Raw genomic sequence first — 22151 nt, forward strand, 5'->3', positions numbered from 1 at the left:
TAATTAAGATACAATACAATAAATAATTTATTAACTGACTATGTAAATATTTTTAACTTAAAAACAAAAACAAATGCTAATCAAGAATAAACAACAATTTAGTTTTAAGAATAGTTTTATTAAGTTTAAAACAATATAATTTACTCCATTTTATGAAAATGTCTTTAACATATTAGGTAATTTTACTAATATTAGCATAAGCCATAATTTTTTACTTTTAATATGTTTTAATATCAACATCAAAAAATTTATTTAAAAGATGTTTATATGAATGTATGTGTAAATAAAGTATATATATGAAAAACTTAACTTCAGATTTTTAATTTTTGTTTATTGTTTTTAGATTTTGTTTAATTATAAATATGTACCGTTTTGGCTCAAATTTACGTTTCGATGAAAATGTCTTTAGTTTCAGTTTTAATGTTTTTCAATTTTATGTATTCATTCATTACTAGAAATCAGTTTTTTTTGACATATTATGGTTTCACATCACCGACTATTTAAATAGTCTAATTAAATAGATTAGTTATATAGTTCATTGCAAATTTAATTCCATAAGTTAAAATATGTTTCGTACAAAAACGAAATATTTAATTTACAATTCAATTAATTAAAAGTACAATATCTAACCCATCCCGTATTTTCCACTGAAAATTACGGAATATAAGAAAAAAAATTAAATTAGAAAATTACAAATATAAGAAAATAATTTCAAAGACCCCTGCAGACTAATACATTTTTTTCCAAAAAAGTTTCTTTAAGGTAAAAATAAAAACAATAACTATAGCTTTATCTAAACTGAAGGTTCTAAAGTTTTAACAATAATACGTTGAACATAACTTTAGGCACAGAGATTACTCTTACCGATGTCTATAAACTTGCCGATGTCTATAATATAGTTCAGTTCTCCCAGCTGGATTTAAAAATAAAAATTAAAAATATGTCAACGGCAGTAATTTATTCTCAGCCACACAGATTCTGTAAAAAACCAACCACTACAAAACCGTTGATTGCAATTCCTAATTACAGGTCGAGAGAGCTATCAAGTGCAGAAATACATAGAACTACTTGTTCAATTCAATCTTATTAATATAAAGAGATTAATCAATTAAAACCACAACTTTCATAACAACTATTAGAACCACTATCATAAACACTATCATAACTACTATAATAACGACAACCAGTATCTGAATATCGCAGAGTAAATATTATTTTTCTTCTATATTGCAACTGATAATTCTGCTGACATACATTCGTATAATAAAGTAAAAGTAATTAACTTTAAGAGAATGATTGTGAAAAAGAACATATAATAAATTCAAAACGAGAGTTTTGCATGTGAGTAAAAGAATATAGAATATTTCTAAAAGAAATATTCCATTGAATTCCTGTACTTAGGTAATGTGATCCCACCTATAATAGTGTACTATCAAAAGTTACTTAAATCCTCAACGGAGGAAATCACAGAGCCATTATTGATTTTCCGTGTTATTAACTGAACCAAGCTAAACAGAAAACTTTGCTCTTGAAAAATTGTCAATCTTGGGCCGCCCGACCTATAATTCTCCTCCTAGTTGAAATTAAGTGCGAAACAACACAAAGAATGTGATAAGAAAACTCATCTTTCTCCTTAGATAGACTCATCTTAGATGATAACACAGATGATGGCGGTAATGTAAAATGTTGTGCCAGTAGAGACTTTTTTTATCAAAGACAATTGAGTGCTTATTTATTCCACAACAAAATGGCAGTCCACAATATTGAATTGTCCGTCCCGACTTTGTCTATGAACTCATTGTTGCTCATTGTGACCAGGTTCCCATCAATGTTTTTTCTGGTCAGTTTCTGCTTTGATGGCTATTTGGCTAAATATATAGATATGGATATATTATAATGCTTTAGTAAGTTTAACTCTAGTGCTAACTCAATAACATGAATCTTAGCTTGTTAGTACAGTTCAATTTTAATGTATAGAAAAAAACAGAGAAGATGCATAATATTAGTATCAATATTGTTGGTTCTGAGAGCTGACAGTACATACATATTATAATTTCGTGGCTAGTTCTCATTCACTAAAACCAGGAAAGTAAGTACAAATAATTACCAGAAAGTCGGTAAATCTCATTAAGCGTATAGGACAATACCAACTAGGAGTAATAAGTATAGCATTGTATTGTATTCTTGGATTTTTTTGTGAAATAAAAATAAATATATTATTTGAAGAATAGAATTAACATATATAAGAACATGTTTAATATTGCTATGTTATCTCAATTAATTACAATATGAATGAAATATAAATAAACAAGAAATATAAAAACATCCATAGGTTAAAATTTGTAATAATTTACAACATAAATGTAGAAGCTTTAAAAACCAATTTTCTTTTGTAAAATTTACAGTTCCTTCGTAAATCTTTTGTTTTGATTTAAATAAATATTTCCAATTCTTAAATAAAAATGCTTTAAACTTTGTTTCTGCTTTTGTCTCATTTCCATTTTTTTCAGTTTTATTGTTTAGTTTTATTTTATTTTAAGATTGAAAACAGTTTTGAGTATCTTTTAAAGACAACAAACAGAAATATTTGTATTATTTTCCTAAATATTGCAACGGTAAAAGATACATTTAAGTAATTATTTTATCTCTTGAACCTTTTTCTCGTTTTGATTTCATGCATACAAAATATAACAAAGCTAAGATTTTATAATAAATCATTCGAGTGAATAATTTGTACGAGAAAGATATGAACAATATGGTCATTGGATTGCTCACCATTAAGATAAAGATAAAATATTTCGTATCTTGTTTTTTTTTACACGAAACAAAGTTGCATATTTTTCTATTTATAGCGTTAAAAGTCGCTGGCGCTAACAAAAACAAAACAAAGGCTTTTGACCTTCTAATGAATTCGGTAAAAAATTATGTTACAACATGCGAGTACTAGCGATTCCAGTATCAGCTTGAGACTTTTGAATCATTATTAAATCGTCGAATTAAATTGAAATGTTTTAGCGCAATTTTCATTCAATGGCCCAAAAAATATTAGATATTATTTTAATTCGTAATTAAAAAATGCGAAAAAAATTCTTCAAAGTTAAACTTCTTCAAGTTTAATATACATTATTGCTCATATTTTCAGTAAAATATATTATTTTAAAGCTAACTGAAAATTCATTCTGAAAACATGCTCTGCTATCTCTGTTTACACCACTGAGGTAAGAGAGTTCTTATGTACATCAATTGATTAGTATTAGTACCACCTACAACTTCTCTGAACTCCAAATAAGAATTTTCATACTTTTTCTATATTCATAATAATAACTAACCCAACAAACTTGATAAAGTTTTAGACAATTGCGGTTAAAGTTAGTACTGATCAAACACCATATCAATAAAATTTAATAAATATAATATATTTGCTACTATTAATATTAGTACCACCTTAGGGATTAGAACCACCTACAAAGTTAGTACTGATTAAACACAATATCAATAAATTTTAATAAATATAATATATTTGACTGTAAACCCTTTTTAAATTGTTGATTCAGATTTCATACATCATAGATAAATCTAATGCAGTCACCTAAGTTAGATTAGATTAGTGTAGCACCAAAGATTAGATTAATGTAACACCAAAGCTTACTCAAGCTCAAAAATTGACCATTTGTGAATGGATGAGACACCAGACTTGAAGATACCCTAACCATCTTGTTCACAAACAACGTCCCTTTGAAAATTCGGAACTAAGCCATTCAAGTAAAAGGACACCAATCTGATAAATCTATAAACTTGACTATCGCTCTAATTTTAAACGATGACGGCTTTCTTTGAATCTGAAGATCCATGAATCTAACAAAAGTTATTAGAGAGTGTACTGGTACTTAGTTGCATCCGCTTTAGTTAAAACAGCTCAATAGTACGAATTTGGTCCAAATTGGGTTAAATAAGTATTGTGATTTAAGTCTGAAGAATTTTCTCAAAAGCTTAGCACTGGCAAATAAATAGAATACAATTTTCTTTGAATCTGAAGATGCACAACTCCGACAAAAGTTATTAGAGAGTGTATTGGTACTGTGTTGCATCCACTTTAGTTATTAGTAGCTCTCCAGTACAAATTTTTAAATGCCCAAATATTTGAAAATTACTTTAAATAAAATTAAATTACTTAATAAAAAAGTGTCGTTTCTTTCATGCCTAAATATGTGCAATTCTTGTTATATCAAAAACTGTTTCAAACTGATAAATTTTTAAATATTTTCAAAATAGATCTAGTAATTTTTGCGTGATGATCTTAAATACATAAAACTTTCGTTTTTATAGATTGCATAACTTCTTCCCCTTTATCCCCTTTATTGCTTCTTTATTGCTGTCGTTCTCAAGTTGTGTACTCATAACTGTCATTCTTAATTCATCGATCTACATCAGTATTTGACTTTCGAATATTAGCTGACGCTTTCTTTGGATAGGCAATCTGATTATCTATCCTTTTTATCCATTTTCATAACATGTCGCACACCCTCTTCAAAAGGTGCGCAACTCGAAATTCGTCAATTTTCAAAAAACGCGAGAAATGTTTTGCAGCGTAGCGTCATTCCTAACAACAAAAGAGATATAATTGTCTTTTTCGACAATTTGCAATAATAAAAATAAAGTGGAATTTTACGTGTTGGTAGACAGGTAAACTAAAAGCAAGTTCCATACATTAACTCAAAATATAAAGATTTCGAGCTGTGCCTCTTATGAAGAAGGTGTGTCTAGATGCCTAGATTACATATTTATGGGAAAAAACAAAGGATGCATAACATACAGCCTCTTCGTCCTTCGTCCTAACACAATCTTTTTCCCTTGATACACAAATGAAGGCTTTGGCCTTAATAATTAGGAACCATGGCTTCATATTTATACTAACTTACAATTCAACAAAATCACATATAAGATAACAACATTACCAACAAATTATAGATCACAGATCGATTACGTCTAATATCCGAAAAATTTTTATGAAAGTGTTTATAGTGCAAGAAAAGGGAATAATTTTTTGATAACATAATTTCAATAACATGACCCAGAAAGAACTGAAAAAGCTATATAGAAACCATAAATTCCTGATAGAAGTACAGCTGAAAGTATAACAGTTATATATGGAGACAAAGTATTTGTATTTGCCGCTTTGTAATTATTTCAATTATATATTTTATATAGTATTTCTGCTTGTATAACCTACTATTAAAATTAAATCAAAATGAAATTTATAAGCAACTTTACTTTAAAAACTGCAACGATTTATCCATATATAAACCATGGAACTTATTTTCTTCAGATAATAAAACACGTTTGAAAAGAATTTATATAATAAAAACTGTTTTTATAAAATATTTCATAAAAAATATTGCACATGTTTAGGTAAATAATGATTCTCATATTTTTAAAAAAAACTCTCTATTAGTTTACTCAGATTATTTGCGCATTTACCAAACAGCAGCCAAATGAGTCACTTTGGATTGTTTTCATTGAAATTCATTACTTCGATTTTTTTAATTGCAAGACATTGCAACAAATCAAGTTTGTAGCGAGTCAAGTAAAGTCTTGCATATTCAACTGAAAATCTTGACACTTGTTTTAACACATCGAAGAGAACTGCAACATACAACACGACCTTCAGGTTATATAAGTGGCAGTTATGCCAACAAAAAGACAACATTCTTTGGCTAACTCACAGCTGTAGGTTCACATTACCATTCACTAATGGTTAACTTCCTTTGCGCTTCAACACCTAACCACGCGCTGAACTCTCAAGCAGTATTAGATATAAGATATTAAATTTAATATAATGAATAAGTTCTTAACAATAATTTTAGATACAAATTGATAGTTCAAAATAAATATATATTTCTGCAATTAATATAATAACAATTAAATTTAGTATTTATAATATTAGTTATTACTGTAAATATGGATGTATTTACCTTAATCATATAATAGACATCGTTGGTAATAAGCGATATCATTCATAATATAGCTAATAACTATAATATAATGATTTTTTTTAAAAATGAAAATTAAATTCTAATAAAATCATATTAAAATGTTAAATATTTTAATTTACAAACTTATGAAACCATAAACAATGATTTCAAAAATATTCCGGTAAGCAATTATTCATTGAATCTTAGTAATCAAAACCTTTGTGTTCCATGACAAGAAATCCAACTTCAAATAGTGGAAAAGTTTTATTATATATATAAATTTGAAAGAAAAAAATTTACAATCGTTAATTAAATTTCTATGAAATGTACAGTAAATGCAATTGTTGTTTACAAATAAATTTAATTATTAAAAAATTAACAAACCTTGAAATTTAAATGACGCAAATTAATTGTGTGACGCGAGTCCACGGTTCAAATTTGACAGACCTCAATTCTTAACACTTGAAGCCAAAAAATTTTATACTGGCAATTAAAGCAATAATGTTCAGAAAGCCCAATGATAACAGCTATATCGTCAGTTAAACCTCAATTCAGATCTCAATTCTTGATACTTAAAGCCAAAAAATTATATACTGGAAATTAAAGCAATAATGTTCCCAAACCCCAAGTATGACAGTTATATGGTCAGTTAATCCAAATATAACTTTTTGGACTGATTAATTCCCTCACCATAAATCACTTCTTTAATGTTTATATTTATAAATGTAACAATGAAATAATAAAATGAAATATATCTCGATACAAAATTTAGTCCATAAGATGATTAAATTAAAATCAACTTTTAAATAAAGATCTTCGAGGACGATACTCACATACATATATTCACATATGTATAAAATGCTTTTATATTTTACCTATTACCATTTCAAAATAGTGTACTAGTAGTTTCGTAGTAAGAAGTAAGTAGATCTCTTTTGTCGCTCAATTAAAAAAAGTAATAAATACGAGTATTACAAAGCAAACTTTTGAAAAGAAAACTGAACTTTTTAAGAACAAAAAAGCTTTTGTTTCGCACAAACTATTTATGTTATTCCTAATAATTCACATCTGATTCCACGAGACAAGACAGCTTGACAATCTGAAAGCATGTTAGATAAGTATCTTAAATCACAGGCCGAAATATCGTTCGTGCCCCCGCAAGAAGTCCTCCATAATTATGCGTCCATAATTATAAGCAAACACATTTTTCCGAAAAGGTGATTATTAGGCGAAAAACCAGTCATATTTGTTGATCAATGAGATGGCACATAATCATGAAACTAACACCAAATTTCTTCTGCGCAATATTTGGTCAAATACGACAAATACAATGTGTTAAATATTTCAAATCGTTAAGATAAATTTACTTGTTCATAATTTGGGCTTGTGGTAAGAACTCCGTATGGAGAATGCCACACATGCAATGATCGTAAAATCATATCAAGATTGTCGTCGCTTTTAACTTCTCCAAACGAAATTTTTAAAGGTTTTACCCATCTGGAACGTCCCCAAAATTCTATTTATTTTGAAATACAACTTGTATATTTATTGTAAATTTTAACCATTAATATAATTAAAAACCACATCATTTCACTTTCGCAATGGTAATTCAAGAAAGTCTTGACTTGCTTTTCATATTTCTATTCCAGATTTCTCTATATTTTCGTCACTGTCACTCTTATAGTGAAATCGTTTTTCACGCTTAACTGTCTAGAATTCCTTTTCTCACTCCCGGATACACCACTGTCTTAAGATAAAATTATAGTAAAATATTGAATGATGCTTTAAAAAACAAATTAACTTATTTTTCTTAAAAATATACCGTTTTATATATTATGTAAATCATATATCATATATTTGGTTTTGAGAATTTGACTAAGAATTATACAAAAGTCTTTGAACAGAGTCGGATAGTTGTAAAGCAGATTTATTCAAGAATGTACCAATTAATCATATAATTGGTATTTTGTGATCTGCAACAAAATAAGTTTGCTTGAAAAGTTCTATACTGTTGGTAAAGATGGAAGTTGAAATGTTATAAAAAAAACTCTTCAAGACACAATAACGAGGATTGTATAATTAGAGTATTACCTGCTAATAGGATTGAAATTCACACTGAAACCTCGAAAATAAATGACATAATCGGCAGTGATATTTTTTTTAAATCTTAACGTCTCGTTTCGACTACCTCACAATTATAGTATCTTTCAGATAGATGCAAAGAATAAGCAGCAAGGTAGTCCTAGGGGTCGATTCCTCAAAAATTAGGTGTAAACGCAAAAAAAAACCTATTTCTCACTACAGTTTATACTTTCTTGTAAAATGCTATTCCTCAAAGGCTAGTAAGGATAACAAAATCAAAATGTAAACAAATTTTTGTACACACTTAAGTTTGTATAGTTGAGGAATAAACAGCTGAACACCAACGTGTCTTTAAGTTCGAGAACACCAGAATTATTTTAATGAGTTGTCTAGGCTTATCGATTTAAAACAGATGAACTTGACAAAGCAGACATGTTGCTCTCCAATATTTACTTCAACTACTTCAACCCTGACTTTTATCAGTATTGTGGCTCTACGGATGATGAAAAAACTCTACTCCATCCGATATGGCTCTTTTTCTAACTGACTAGCCAGAACTATTAGGTTCTTATTAAAATTAGGAACTTAATAATAAAATTAAAATTTTAAACAATTATTTTCATAATAAGAACAATAAATTCAAACAATAAAAATATTTAAATACTTATTTTAATCTATCTAATAGATGGAAAAACATAAAAGCTTTTTACATAAAAAATTTGTATATAATTTAATATATCAAAAACCATAAGTTTTATTTTTAAAATATTTATTTGCAACAAAATATTGTATGACAACCATATCAAGATAACAAACTATAAAAATAATTTTATATGGTCCATATTCGTATGTATTATTTATAAATAAATGCCTCAACATCAGTTCACAGACTATATGAACAAAAATGTTTAATCGTTCTATAAACTGAACAACTGAGATACTAATTTGCCTTGAAGTAGACACCTATAAAAACATAGCTTACCTTATCGGGTTCTTGAATATATAAGCACATTATTGTATTTCAGTTTCGGAGATTACAGCAAGTAGAGTACACAATCATTATAATCATCAAATTCAAGAACTTTGCGATAAATATTTAGCAATTTGTACGACTACCATATATCGTATGACATCAATTTTAAATTAACACCTGCTTAAATTCATTATTGTCTTCATCTTTACATCTTGTTCAATAATGAAGTCTATTGTCCTAGTATCAACTGCTTGATGATGTTTTGAAGGCCGAATTCCAAAACTTATCACAAGAACATTTATTGTTGAAAACCATTTAAGATGTTTATGTCTAGACAAAAAAATCTATAATTATGTTTAACATCAATTAACTTCGTGCTAAACTAAAGGAATCTTTAATTACGTCAATTACATATTAAGTATGTAATTGGTTATTAAGCCACTTAAAATAAAATATCCCTTGAAATTGAAGAATATCATTAGAACATTATTTACATAATAAATGAATTTTTTAATTATTTTTAATTTAAATTACGAAACAAACAAATTCATTAAATTTTTTTATTTTTAAAAATAAAAATTAAACAATACATAATTGTTTTGTATAATTTCAGTATTTGTAAATAATTGGTTAACAATGAAGCAATAATAATAATGATTTTACTCATGGGAACCGTTGATATATACCAACTACCACATGTAGTGTTTAATTAATAATTGATCATCTCATCAAAAATACCGAAATTCAATAAAGTCCGCCATTATTAGGTGTGGCAATCACACAAATGTATTTACAACCAATGTGGCAAGTACCAAAATTGTAAAAATATTTATTTAAAATTTTTTTTACTTTTTCTATGGTTAGACTATAGTTAGTACGTTTATAAAGATAAAATGTATTGAAACATGCTATATATTGATTGTTAATTTAAATACAATATTTAAAACATTGCCATATTGTTTTTTTGTTAAATTTCTTTCTTTATGGAATAAAAATTTATAAGGCCACCCATACTGCCCGATAGGGCCAAATCTTGAAGCATAATAAAAGTTTGTTTACATATTTACAACAGTCTTTTTTTGTATTGAAAAAGAGAAAAATATTACATATTTGCACTGCCACTGCTCGGCCCTTGCTAGTAAGCGCACATTCACTCTGAGGTCCCTGTCCTAAAATCTTTGTTTCACATCACTAGTATAAGCATTAAATATAACATCTGTTCCATTTAACGGCAAAGTGGTTTACTAGTCCAAATTAGAGTTCTCCTGAAATAGTTAACATGCACTTATGGTATATACAATCTAACGTGTCACAATATTTCCCCCCACTTTCACCCTACTTATATTCGCTACACTAATTAGAAACGAGCTCTGCAATTGATTCTGAAATAGGTTTGAACTAGTTCTGTTCGTATTCGGTTTTACGGAGTATCCGGAGAATCCGATTAATCGGATAATAAACGAAGCGTCCGGAGTTGAAAATTAAATCGGATTTTTCGAATATCCAGATTTGCGGTTATTATTCGCAGTGAAATTATTCGGAGACTTCGTGAGCAAAATTTAAAGGTTTTGTTTGGTATTTCACATGTTTTATTTTATTTATACCTATTTTAAGTATTTATCTTAGTTCCCTTATCGTTGCTTATTAACTTTGTGAAATCGTGTTGACCTTATGAAATTACAAAAGATATGTTTATCTTAAACAGGCGAATATAAAATTTGCCGAATTCTATATTCAATCCATAACGTAACCTAAAAACAAGATTTGCTAAGTGTTTACTCAGACTTTTCAAAGTTTTCAATTTCTTGATTTTGGTACCGAGTTCGATCAAACTGAAACATTAGTATTACTTGGCAATGAATTAATACATAACGTATTATTAAATTATGTTGTAAAAGAATTACCCTTATGATTAAATTCATAGACAATTTGTTCCTGATTTCTTAGCCAGTTTTTTATCGAACTCGTTAAAAATTTGTACATCATACGATATAATATATACAAATAAAATACAATTCGTTATATTATATCATTTTTGAACCGATATAACTTTTTAAACTTCTTTATTACTATTATATATAGTATAGCATCTTCATGTTTTAATATACATATATTAGAAACATAAAAAAAAGATGGATCGACACAGGAATGAAATAACATTCATGCATGTATTACAGACCCATTATCGCTTCCAACAAGCAACAATGCGAAAAACATATCCACTGCAAATGTATTCAGATTCTTCACTGCAGATTACACTTCATCCCTTCTTCGTGCGAAAGTCTTGTTGCATTTTGTAAAATCGTGTTTGTAAGAAATCGGAGTTTATTGGTTTTCAGGAATATAGTATGTATATGGAAGTAAGGAATAATACTAATACTAAATTAATACTAAATTACAAAATTAATGTGGTAAATTGCATATGACCTATAGTCTTCTATCCGCCCACAGCTAGCTACTATTTAGTCCACCAGTAGTCATACCTCTATCTTTCTCTCTCTCTCTCTCACTATATCTTATTAATAATAATCAGTGTAAATAGAATATAGTAACATTAATTAAAACAAATATTGCTTTCCACCTTGCTTTGGAGTCATGCAATTTCATCTCCACAACTTGCCAAATTACCAAGTAGAGTTAAATGTAAAAAAATTTACTTAAATGACTTGATGCTGATCAGATATTTTGCCCAACTGTGTGAATTCTGTAAATGGCTAAGTCCTTTAAAAATTAAAATGACACATACTCTATTTACCATATATCACATACTATTTTATACATATATCTATAAATAAATATGTATATATGTACATATACATAGAGACAATTTGTGGATACATAAAAACAAAATAAGTAGAAAGAAATCATTTGACATAATGGACTTAGTATTTTGATATAACATAAAATGATGATGATACTTGAATATTTAAATATTTCCGGTTAATATGCATAAATAGATTTATAAATAAGTCTTTTATCATTAAAAAAAATAGAACCATTAGAGATGTTTGTAAAAAACTTGTATCGATTCAACTTTGAAAGATGAGTGTTCGTGTTTTTAAGGTTGAGTTGATTGGGTTTATTTTATTGAAAATTATAGTAGATTTATATATATATTCATATTATTAACAGAATTTTATAGAATTAATTTTCCGTTAACAAGTTTATAAAATAATAATTCATATTGCACAATAAGATGATTCATTATCTAAGTAGTTTCGCCAAATTATTTTATAGTTTCGTTATAAGTGTTATTAAAATTATTTTCTGAAAAAAAAAATTTGATTGGTAAATTAATTTTTATACGTATTTGAATATCAACTATATTAAACTATATATACATCCAAATTAATATAGACTTTAGTATTAAGGCATTAAATGTCCAAACAAAAAATCTGAAAACTCTGCCAATCTTAGTTCAATTTCCTATTGCTTTACTATTTTTTAAAAATTCTTTTCATACTCAAAATTTAAACAAAAAAGATTCCAAACACATATAGTATATAATCAACCATATATGTGTAGTATTTGGCACATTTTCCATGAAATTTGAATCATAATATATTAATATTAAATTCAGTCTAAATAAGATCAGATCCGCAACTTTCTGTCATTTTTTAACCATAACCAATTTTTCTTTATTGTAGAACTCAGAGGTTTTATCTTTGTAAATCTAACATTGGTGTTTTTCCTACTAAAGCAATTTTGCATAACAAAAAGAGAGAAGCAAACACAGCTATACGGAATTGTGCATTTATTTTAAACGGGATGATGAGTATAGCCTATATACCTCTTTCCTTTCCTCTTTGTCAGTTATATCTAATTTCAGAATTAAGGCAAGGTACCTATTTTGAGGGTTGATTGCAGTAGAGTACCTTCACAATATAAAATATCATTATCTAATATAAAAAAATAAAATATCCAAAGCACTAAAGGACCATTTTAGAAGGACTTTAATCCCATTTGTATACACCAGTACTTGTTGTTAGCGTACTAATAGATCATTATGCATTAGGCAATTATTTAAAGAAAGTCTTGCTCTTCAATAACAATTGTAGTAGTTATTGGAGTATATAAAGAATAGTTCATAATATAAAATATATCTTAACCATGATCCGCTTATACTTATCTAAGACGTATTTTTTTCATTCTGTTTTGGGATGAATAACTAACGATCTCTATAAAAATCTTTAAATTAATTATTTTCTTTTATTTATTAAAAATTATTTTTATTTATATAAATTTATACTTTTAATGTATATACAAAAATAAATAAATGATAATGATACTAGTATAGTTAAAGTTTAGTGTGGGGCAGGGATAAGCCCCTCAGCCACAATAGAGTAAAAGTGCGCAATAGCACTAACTCAAATCACAACAACAACAGCAACAATTTTATGTATTAAAGAAAAACTATATTTTTTTTTTAATTTGACTAAATTAATTAAAAGGAAGTAAAATTTAAATTAAATATATATTCTAAACAAATTATTTGAATTCTTTAAAATGTAAAGTTTAATATAAAATACTTAAAAAATTATAAAAATGCCATTTAGTATGTTTCTATTTGTTGTTGTATAACTAGAATTCATATTTATATTCAAACAAAACTTGGGTGGCATTACCTCAGACCGTATTATGCGGTCCTTTTCACTACTGCTTACTATCAATAGTTATTACACAGGATAAAAATCTTGTTAATTGTTAATCTTGTTATCAACAATTCCGCTTAGGCAAATAAATATATTTATTGGGAATAATTATAGTAAAAACATATTGAAAATTTGATTGTGAATAATTTTTATTTTTGTCGTGAAATATTTAAATAAAAAAATATTTCTTGACAATAATTATTATGAAGATATGAAATAAATTTTATAAGTTGATATATATTTCTTAAAATGAAATTCTTGAATTTATTAATATTAAGCAATTTTTATTTTTACTGGACTAGAATAGTCTCAAGTTCACTTATTTAATAAGTGCTTATGTTATGAAAGGTTTGAAGAAATTTGTTGGTTTTGTATTTTTAATTTATGTTTTATATATAATATCTTTATAAATATCTTCTAACACAACTGATTGTCGTAGCTGATTGCGAACACATGAAAAGGAATTATGAATGTAGGTAGATAGTAATCTGCCTACATACGTACCTAAAAATATTAAAAATTAAAATATAATTTTTAATAATAAAAGAATAATTTTGATCTATTGTTACAGATCATTTTTAAAATTAGTTAGAAAAATTACAGAATATAACATAGTGTAAACAATTACAATCAATTGATTTATGTATATAGTAAACGGAAACACCATTGCATGATGAATTAATGTTGTTTTGATTTTGTGATTTATTTTGCTGAAATCAATTTCAAATATAGATTAAGTTTAACAAAAAAATTTTATGTTTCTGTCACTGAAAAAAATTCCAGAATGTCACTTTAAATAATATTTATAACGGTATTTGCTAATATGATAAAACATGGTTCCTAAAAAAATATGGTAACATTTAAATTAAATCAATTAAATTTGAGAATGTCAGCTAGCTACGGACGGCTAGATGGCACTAATATGACTTTTAAAACGTCAAACTTCATCAAAAAATTGTGTTTTATCAGTTGTCGGCTGTTATTTTTTTATTAACCTTTAATGACGAGATAATTGTTAATTATTATTTTTAGTTGTGTCCAGACGAGCTTTGTTAAATGTTTTTAGTATTGTATAAGTTTTTGAATTTGTACCAAATTAAAAGAAAGCTTTAAGCAAAACAAAGTAGTTGTACCACATCATCATAGAAATGGAAGTTCACGATGACATGTACTTGTAAGTATCATTCAAGGTTCAAAAGCTAGTGCTTATTTATTAATTGCACTTGAGATATTGATTTTTTTTTTGCTTTTGCAGATATGTAACGCCGGAACACTTTTATATTGAACCCAACACTAAAAGTGAATTATTGGTCATTGATAGATTATCAAGTATATCAAAAGTGCAATGTAAGTATAGAAAAACCTACATTTGCAACCACTTAAACTAGATTAGATGGTTTATGAGACCACTTAAATGGTCACATATGATGCAAATCGGTTTAGTACTTTCTATCAGGACAGTTTAGTAACTTAATCGAAGTTCAGTAACTGTAAGAAAAATACAAAAAGTTTACAATTTATATTCGAAAAATATGTCGCAAAGAAATACTCTAAACATTTTCAATAAACTTTAAATATTTTGAAAATGATTTATATTTCAAATATAATCAAAAGATTTCATTTTGCAAATGATGAAAATGTTTTATGAAAGGGATTTTAAACTATCATTTTTATATTGAATGTATTTTTATAATAACTCGTATATACTTAAAAAAATTTTTTTTTAAAGAAATACTCAATAAGTAAATTTTTATATAGATTCCCAGTTTAATAACCAAAATCCAACGCGACGGATATGTGGTGTTTTGGGCACTATACACTTAATTGGTGGAGATTACCTCATTATCGCAACACATAGACTCTTCGTCGGGCTTTTGAATGGTATGACAATATGGAGGCTAGCAGGTTATGATATTTTACCATACATTCCAACTAATACACATTTAACGTTAAAACAACGCGAACAAAATGAAATATATTTACGTATGATGCGGAAAACTCTTGACACAAATTATTTTTACTTTTCTTACGCATACGACTTATCCCATACACTCCAAAGATTGTATGATATGCCACCAGACTCTTTACAAGTAAGGTGCTTTTAACAATTTTATATTGCTAAAAATATAAAATATATATATTCTATATCTAGAATGGTGTACTGGAACGGGCAGATCAAAGATTTATATGGAATGCTTATTTGCTGAAAAATTTCAATTGCTCCGAAATGAGAAAATTTCAACTACCATTATTATTGGGTTGTAAGTTGGTTCCCCATTATTTTATGGCACATAATTTAATGTGTTTGATTTATTTTAGTCGTTTCCATCAACCAAGTTCAAGTTAATGGTCAAACGTTTCATTGGTCAATTGTATCCCGTCGATCAACGCACCGAGCAGGCACAAGATTTTTCTGTCGTGGTATTAACGATCTTGGGCAAGTGGCAAATTTTGTAGAAACTGAACAAATCATTGAATTCAGTGGACAACGTATTTCATTTGTGCAGGTTTGCTTAGTATTAATTGTATAAATATTAGATTCTAAACTTTTATAAATCGTAGACTCGTGGTAGTATGCCGTTCTTCTGGCGACAATTACCCAATCTGCGTTACAAACCTAGACCTGAACTTATACCTGGAAAGGATCACCTTTTAGCGTTTTCAAAGCATTTTGATGAACAAATCATGTTATATGGCAGACAAGTTTTAATCAATTTAGTACTATATACAACACATGATATCACTATAAATGAACTCACTAATCATTATCATTAAAAATTAAAGGTTGATCAAAAAGGACATGAAGGTGCTTTGGAGAATGCCTATCGAAACTTCACACAACAATTGGATAATTCCAACATACGTTACGAAGCGTTCGACTTTCATGCGGAATGCAAAAAAATGCGTTGGGATCGGCTTAATATACTTATTGATAGAGTGGCACACGAACAAGAAGAATTTGCAGTATTTCATTTGCGTGATGATGGGGGTCTTATTTCGGCGCAAGAAGGAGTTTTTCGTACAAATTGCATTGATTGCTTAGATCGCACAAATGTTGTGCAAAGTATGTTGGCAAAACGATCTTTGAATCATGTACTTCAAAAACTTGGCATACTAAGCATTGGGCAAAAAGTTGAAAACGCTTCTCCACAGTTTGAAGCGTTGTTCAAAGCAGTAAGTAAATATTAAGTATTAAGCTGTAAATCTACTAATATGCATTAATTATATTGATTGTAGGTTTGGGCTGATAATGCAGATCTTATTTCATTACAATATTCTGGAACTGGTGCCTTAAAAACCGATTTCACACGCACTGGAAAACGTACTAAAGCTGGTCTTCTACAAGATGGATCCAATTCTTTGACACGTTACTATTATAATAACTTTTCTGATGGTTTTAGACAGGTGCGTATTTTTCAATGTGCTGTTTTACTGTATTAAAGTTTTCTACCGAAGCTTACAAATTGTTAGAATGTAGTTTGTATAAACTATATACAAAATAGAATTTTCCAAAACTTACAAAAATATTTAATTTTTAATAAAAATTAAACGAAAGAAGTTTATCATCAATTTATAACCAAAACTCAATTATATATATGAACCCGTCAAATGAGAAGCAATGTCTTCGTATGTTTTAACCGAACAAGCCAAAGCTCCATAAAACGTTCGTTGTTAAAATTGCACGTTTTTTTTATTACTTTTATCTTTTTGTCTCAAAAGATAACAACCAAATATAGAAATTGCAATAAACTATTATAATTTTTTAATCTTAACAGGTTTTTTGAATTATTATGCTAATTGATTATGTGTATAGCATGAAATTGCATTTAATTAATAACATAAATATCAATTTTTATTTTAATAGGATAGCATCGATTTATTCCTCGGCAATTATAGTGTTAACGACAGTGAAGGGAATTTAATACCATCACCGCTTGTAGTCAAAAAAGGCTGGCGTTATAATACGGTATGTATTAGGACTTCTTAAATGTTAGAAAAAAAATGTCTAAAAGAAAAATTTTTTGTTTGAAACAGTTCCCATCTGTGTTTGTATTCGCAGTCGCAATGTTCTTCATATCTGCCGTTTTTCCTGCAGAATTCGATACAGAAAGCCTATTATTTATTCTATTTTGGGGTGCAATGATTGGTGTCAGTACTAGTGGCATACTACATTATGGTATTGAGTTCGTTGATTGGCCGCGGTTATTTCCTCCCATCAAAATTGAAGCATAGCATAACTGACTCGACGGACATTTTTTGTGTTTAATACCAAGTACGCAAAGTAATAAGTAGTAGCAAAAATTATATTTATGTTAAGAAAATGTTTACACACGAAAGCTCATTCAAATAATTAAATTGTAGTTAACAAACAAATCTAAATTTCTTTCTAATGCTTCATTTGAAAAGGTAATCAATCTTATGTACGAGTATTTTACACTAAATTGCAAAACATTTTATGTAGTAAAACGTTTTCTAAGCTACGAATATACTGTACCGCACACATACAGAAACGAATATACTGTACGAAATTAATAAAAAAAATTAATCCCAGATTAAAATTGTTCTTTTTTTTCATTGTTTTTCTTATTAAGCATTAATATTAATTAATATTTTTGAGAGTTAAATGGGTAAATCACTGGCATTAAAGATAGCGTAAACATTTGTTCTATTATTTATAATATCAAATATATAAATAAGCGAATCAACCCTAATGGAACCAAATTTTTAAAAGATTGCTGCACTGACTTAATTTGTTCCAGATAGAATTTTTGTTAAATTATACAAAATGAATTTAACATATATACAAATATTTAATTAAATATTTTTAAAATTTACATTTACAACCTTTTTGAAGGATTATTTAAAACCAAACAAAAAGCAATTACACACAACTGTTTAAAGACATATGCATAATGCACTAAACTAATAGCATATAAAAGTTATATGGATGAAATAATTCAAAATAACTTCCAATACTTTACAACCTTATCATTTCTAGGTAATGCCAACGCCAGAGGACGCTCAAAAGCAAGCGCATATTGCTTTGATTTCTTCGCAATTTCTTGATCAAATATCTGAAAATAGAGCAACATATTGTAATAAATAGAGAACATTTTATATACAATTCAAAATACATCTTCTTCTTTAATGTCCAAGACTGTTGATAAATCCCATTCCGTTGTTGGTAGTGGCTGTGATATAAATTTAGCTGTATTTGCAACAGAGGGTACAGCATGCTTTTGTAGCGCAATTATTTCCCACAACGAACTTTCTATTGCATTCGATTTAGTTGGTTCACGTTCTTCCATTACATATGGATCTCGAGATACTTAACATGTAAATATGACAAATTCGTTCGAAATATTATTCTTTTTAATGTTTTTAACTTTAATATTGAAGGCCGACTTACATTCAGCAGGGGAATATGCACATATTAAACGCTTTAAGCCAGAATGCCGTAGTAATAGATTACCAATGAAGTACATAACTATTATAGCGTCTTGCGGTGGTGCAATCAGACTTAAGCGCGCCAACCGCTTAGCAAAAGCAGCAACTAAACTTTCAGGCAAATGTGTAGAACTCAAAAAAATGTCCGCCAAATAAAAAAGTCTAGCTTTATATTTAGTATGGAATATTTCCGGTTCAAACATTGAATAAAGTTTCTCATAAATGTTTGGATATGTTATGTTGTGTTTTTGAATTAATGTAAATATGCCTTGTAATGCTAATAAACTTACAGCGCCACCTAAAAAATTTATCTATTTTAAAATATAAAAACGATAAAAACCGTTATAGTTTAATATTACCATAGTCTAGTGAATCCATTAAAAAATCAGTTAAAAGAACCGGTTTATCCAGATGTACCATAAAACGTTCCAACAATACTATTAGTAATTGTCTATGCACACTTTCCTGTATATTATCAATCCACTGCATTAATGAATTCCAGACTCGATTAATCCATTTTTTTATTAAAACATAAAAATTATCTATAGGTAAGTTTTTAAGCGCACATAATATTTTCACATCTTCTTGCAATGCTTTCGTAACTGGAATTGCATTTATAAATTCCAAGTAATTTAAAGCAAAAGTTTCATTTGCAAATAATGTTTTATTTCCCAAATTATGAAGCAATTTCCAGCTATAAAACACTATGTCCATATACTCCGCATACTCTTTAAATCGATATATTATTGCAGTTTGCTGCTTATGAGGCGACAATATTTTTTTTAATATATTTTGCAATCTTTTCTTTGGGAAAGGATATGTATTATTTTTAGATAACGGATATTTCCCTTCTGTGGACAACAATTTCATGCAAGTAACAACAGCCTGCGCGGCCTCATGCGCTTTCTCATGTTCAATATTTTTCAATATTAAGTCTAATGCTTCTTCATACCGCTCAAGCAGCCACGAATGATATTGAGTTTCTGTGTCATCTGCTAATAATTACAATAAAACAAATATTTGTTTAAATAAAAGTAAATTTGTTTAATTTTTCGTTGTATACCTTTTGTTGTCGATGTGTTGATTTCTACATTCATTTCATTTCTCTTTAGCAACTCCTTGAAAATCACTTCTAAAGTAAGAATCGGTGCTGTAGTAGGTAAATTTTCATCCATGCATTTCTGCAAAAGTATACAAAAATATTAAAATAATTTTAAATAGTAAATAAACACTTGTCAACATTTACTTACTTGTAAATATGCAATTATATCGACAAGATTATTGGCATGTCGCCTAGAATTAAGAAAATCGTTTGCCTTGGAACGCAACTCTTTAGATATATTTTTATTATATTGTGAAATATTTGTTTTCGCATCAATATCCATCATAGCTTATCAAGAGGCTTAAATATATTATTACATAAAAATTATATATTTGTTGAAAATTTGTTTATTCGCTTAAATCACAATTGATACAATATTAAACGTGGTTCTTATTAAACTATTTTAAATTTGTATTACTTTGGAAGAATTTATAAACACTACGTACTGCAACCCCGACAACTGCTGCTAGCAGAGTTGTGTTAAGTAAATTTATACAAAAATAGAAATTTTAAATAGAAATTTTATTAGTTTTAACGGAATAAATATATATAATATATAAATATATGAAAAAAATTATGAATTTTAAAAATGTTTATACATTTTTTAATCAAATATCGTTTAATTTTGTTGCCGATTCATGTAATTATATACAGTAAGAACAGAAGTACAAAATATTACGACTCTATAGATAATTCAACATAGTGGTGAATATACAAAAATTGTAAACAACCAAGTGCTGCACATGTGTTAAAATCAACAAACAATAAATAAAAAGGAATCATTGTGATCCAATGGCTGAAGAAGTCTTTCAACCTGTACAAACTCGTGCCTCATTAACCTATGCTAAAAGAAATAAATGTAATGAATTTAAAGCATTGCATTTTATTGAACCAAAAATTAGTGCCAGTACTTCAGCAAGAGATGGTATTGACCAACAAAATGCTGCCGAAAATATTCATAAATTTAAAACAGAAAAGCAAAATGAAAATAAAATTAAAGACAAGAATGAATTTGATATTAAAACGGCGAGACATGAAGTTTTAAAATTTGCAATGAATAACCAACGAGTAATCAAAAATCAAAAAAAAATGTTAGTTTTTCAAGCAGTTAAACTAGGCGCCAAACCTCCCAAGAAAGCATATAAAAATTATAAGGAATTAAAAGATGAACGGAAGAGACTTAAAGATATTAGAGAGCAAAGAAAAAAGTTCCATCAATTGGGAAAGAACCAAACCGGCGCTGCTTCAGTGAAATGTCGCAGTAAAACGAAATTGGATAAACTAAAAAAGAAACGGGCCCCAGTTTCAAGAATAGATCAAAATTATGGTGTTGTTAAATCAAAAAAGAAATAAGAATAATATTACCTAAATTTATAATTAATTAGTAATGAATAAAATGCAAATATAACTTAAGATGACTGCCTTTTTTCTAATTTTCTAGTTTTCTTTTTCACCACTTTCAACTGTCAATGCTTTTGACATTTGTTTTTGTATTGTGATTACGTGAATTTCACAAGCATTTTTCTAAAACATAAAAATGCGTGCAAATTTTGGAGTTTTACACAGAATTGTACATCGTGCGTTTAGTCAAACGGGTGGGGAAATAAAATCGACTACGAAAGCCAGTAATGCTGCTAGCTCACCCACATCGATTAACACTAATGTGAAAGGACTTAGTAGCAACTGTGTTGAACCTACCAGCACCCCAGTTGGACCCGGAGCTGCCCCAAATGCACCTTATAAAGTGATGGAATATTTTTGTTTCAACCGTTTTAGTTATGCAGAAGCAGAAGTTGAAATGGCAAAGTTCCGTTGCCCACAACCATCAGCTATAAAGAAGTAAATGAAACAAAAAAAATTTCATCTCAAAGAATAATTTATTCTTAATGTAATATTAATTGATGCAATAAAAGAAATGTATG

The 22151-nt window shown here is 27.9% G+C and overlaps 4 protein-coding genes across 4 annotated transcripts; 3 read left to right on the forward strand and 1 right to left on the reverse strand.

Moving 5' to 3' along the window:
• The first annotated feature begins 14711 nt into the window (after window positions 1–14711).
• Window positions 14712–18226, forward strand: LOC119669383 (phosphatidylinositol-3-phosphatase SAC1-like). Its single transcript, XM_038079248.1, has 10 exons — window positions 14712–14853; window positions 14935–15026; window positions 15438–15769; window positions 15832–15940; window positions 15999–16186; window positions 16242–16397; window positions 16464–16853; window positions 16917–17084; window positions 17545–17646; window positions 17715–18226. Exons 1-10 carry the CDS (start codon window positions 14828–14830, stop codon window positions 17910–17912), a joined length of 1761 nt encoding a protein of 586 aa, XP_037935176.1. The 5' UTR covers window positions 14712–14827; the 3' UTR covers window positions 17913–18226.
• A 292-nt stretch (window positions 18227–18518) lies between these two features.
• LOC119669384 (nucleolar complex protein 4 homolog A-like) lies at window positions 18519–20736 on the reverse strand. Its single transcript, XM_038079249.1, has 7 exons — window positions 20676–20736; window positions 20378–20529; window positions 20191–20308; window positions 19487–20122; window positions 19090–19425; window positions 18815–19008; window positions 18519–18754 (listed from the first exon to the last, which is right to left on the reverse strand). Exons 2-7 carry the CDS (start codon window positions 20513–20515, stop codon window positions 18638–18640), a joined length of 1539 nt encoding a protein of 512 aa, XP_037935177.1. The 5' UTR covers window positions 20516–20529; window positions 20676–20736; the 3' UTR covers window positions 18519–18637.
• A 161-nt stretch (window positions 20737–20897) lies between these two features.
• LOC119668184 (uncharacterized protein C1orf131-like) lies at window positions 20898–21623 on the forward strand. The gene has a single exon (XM_038077624.1). The coding sequence runs from the start codon at window positions 21022–21024 to the stop codon at window positions 21580–21582; it is 561 nt and encodes a 186-aa protein (XP_037933552.1). The 5' UTR covers window positions 20898–21021; the 3' UTR covers window positions 21583–21623.
• Window positions 21624–21695: 72 nt separating this feature from the next.
• LOC119669386 lies at window positions 21696–22146 on the forward strand. Its single transcript, XM_038079252.1, has one exon. It carries the CDS (start codon window positions 21767–21769, stop codon window positions 22070–22072), a length of 306 nt encoding a protein of 101 aa, XP_037935180.1. The 5' UTR covers window positions 21696–21766; the 3' UTR covers window positions 22073–22146.
• Window positions 22147–22151: the final 5 nt, after the last annotated feature.

This window comes from Teleopsis dalmanni, chromosome 1, assembly GCF_002237135.1.
Source record: "Teleopsis dalmanni isolate 2A chromosome 1, ASM223713v2, whole genome shotgun sequence".
Taxonomy (NCBI): domain Eukaryota; kingdom Metazoa; phylum Arthropoda; class Insecta; order Diptera; family Diopsidae; genus Teleopsis; species Teleopsis dalmanni.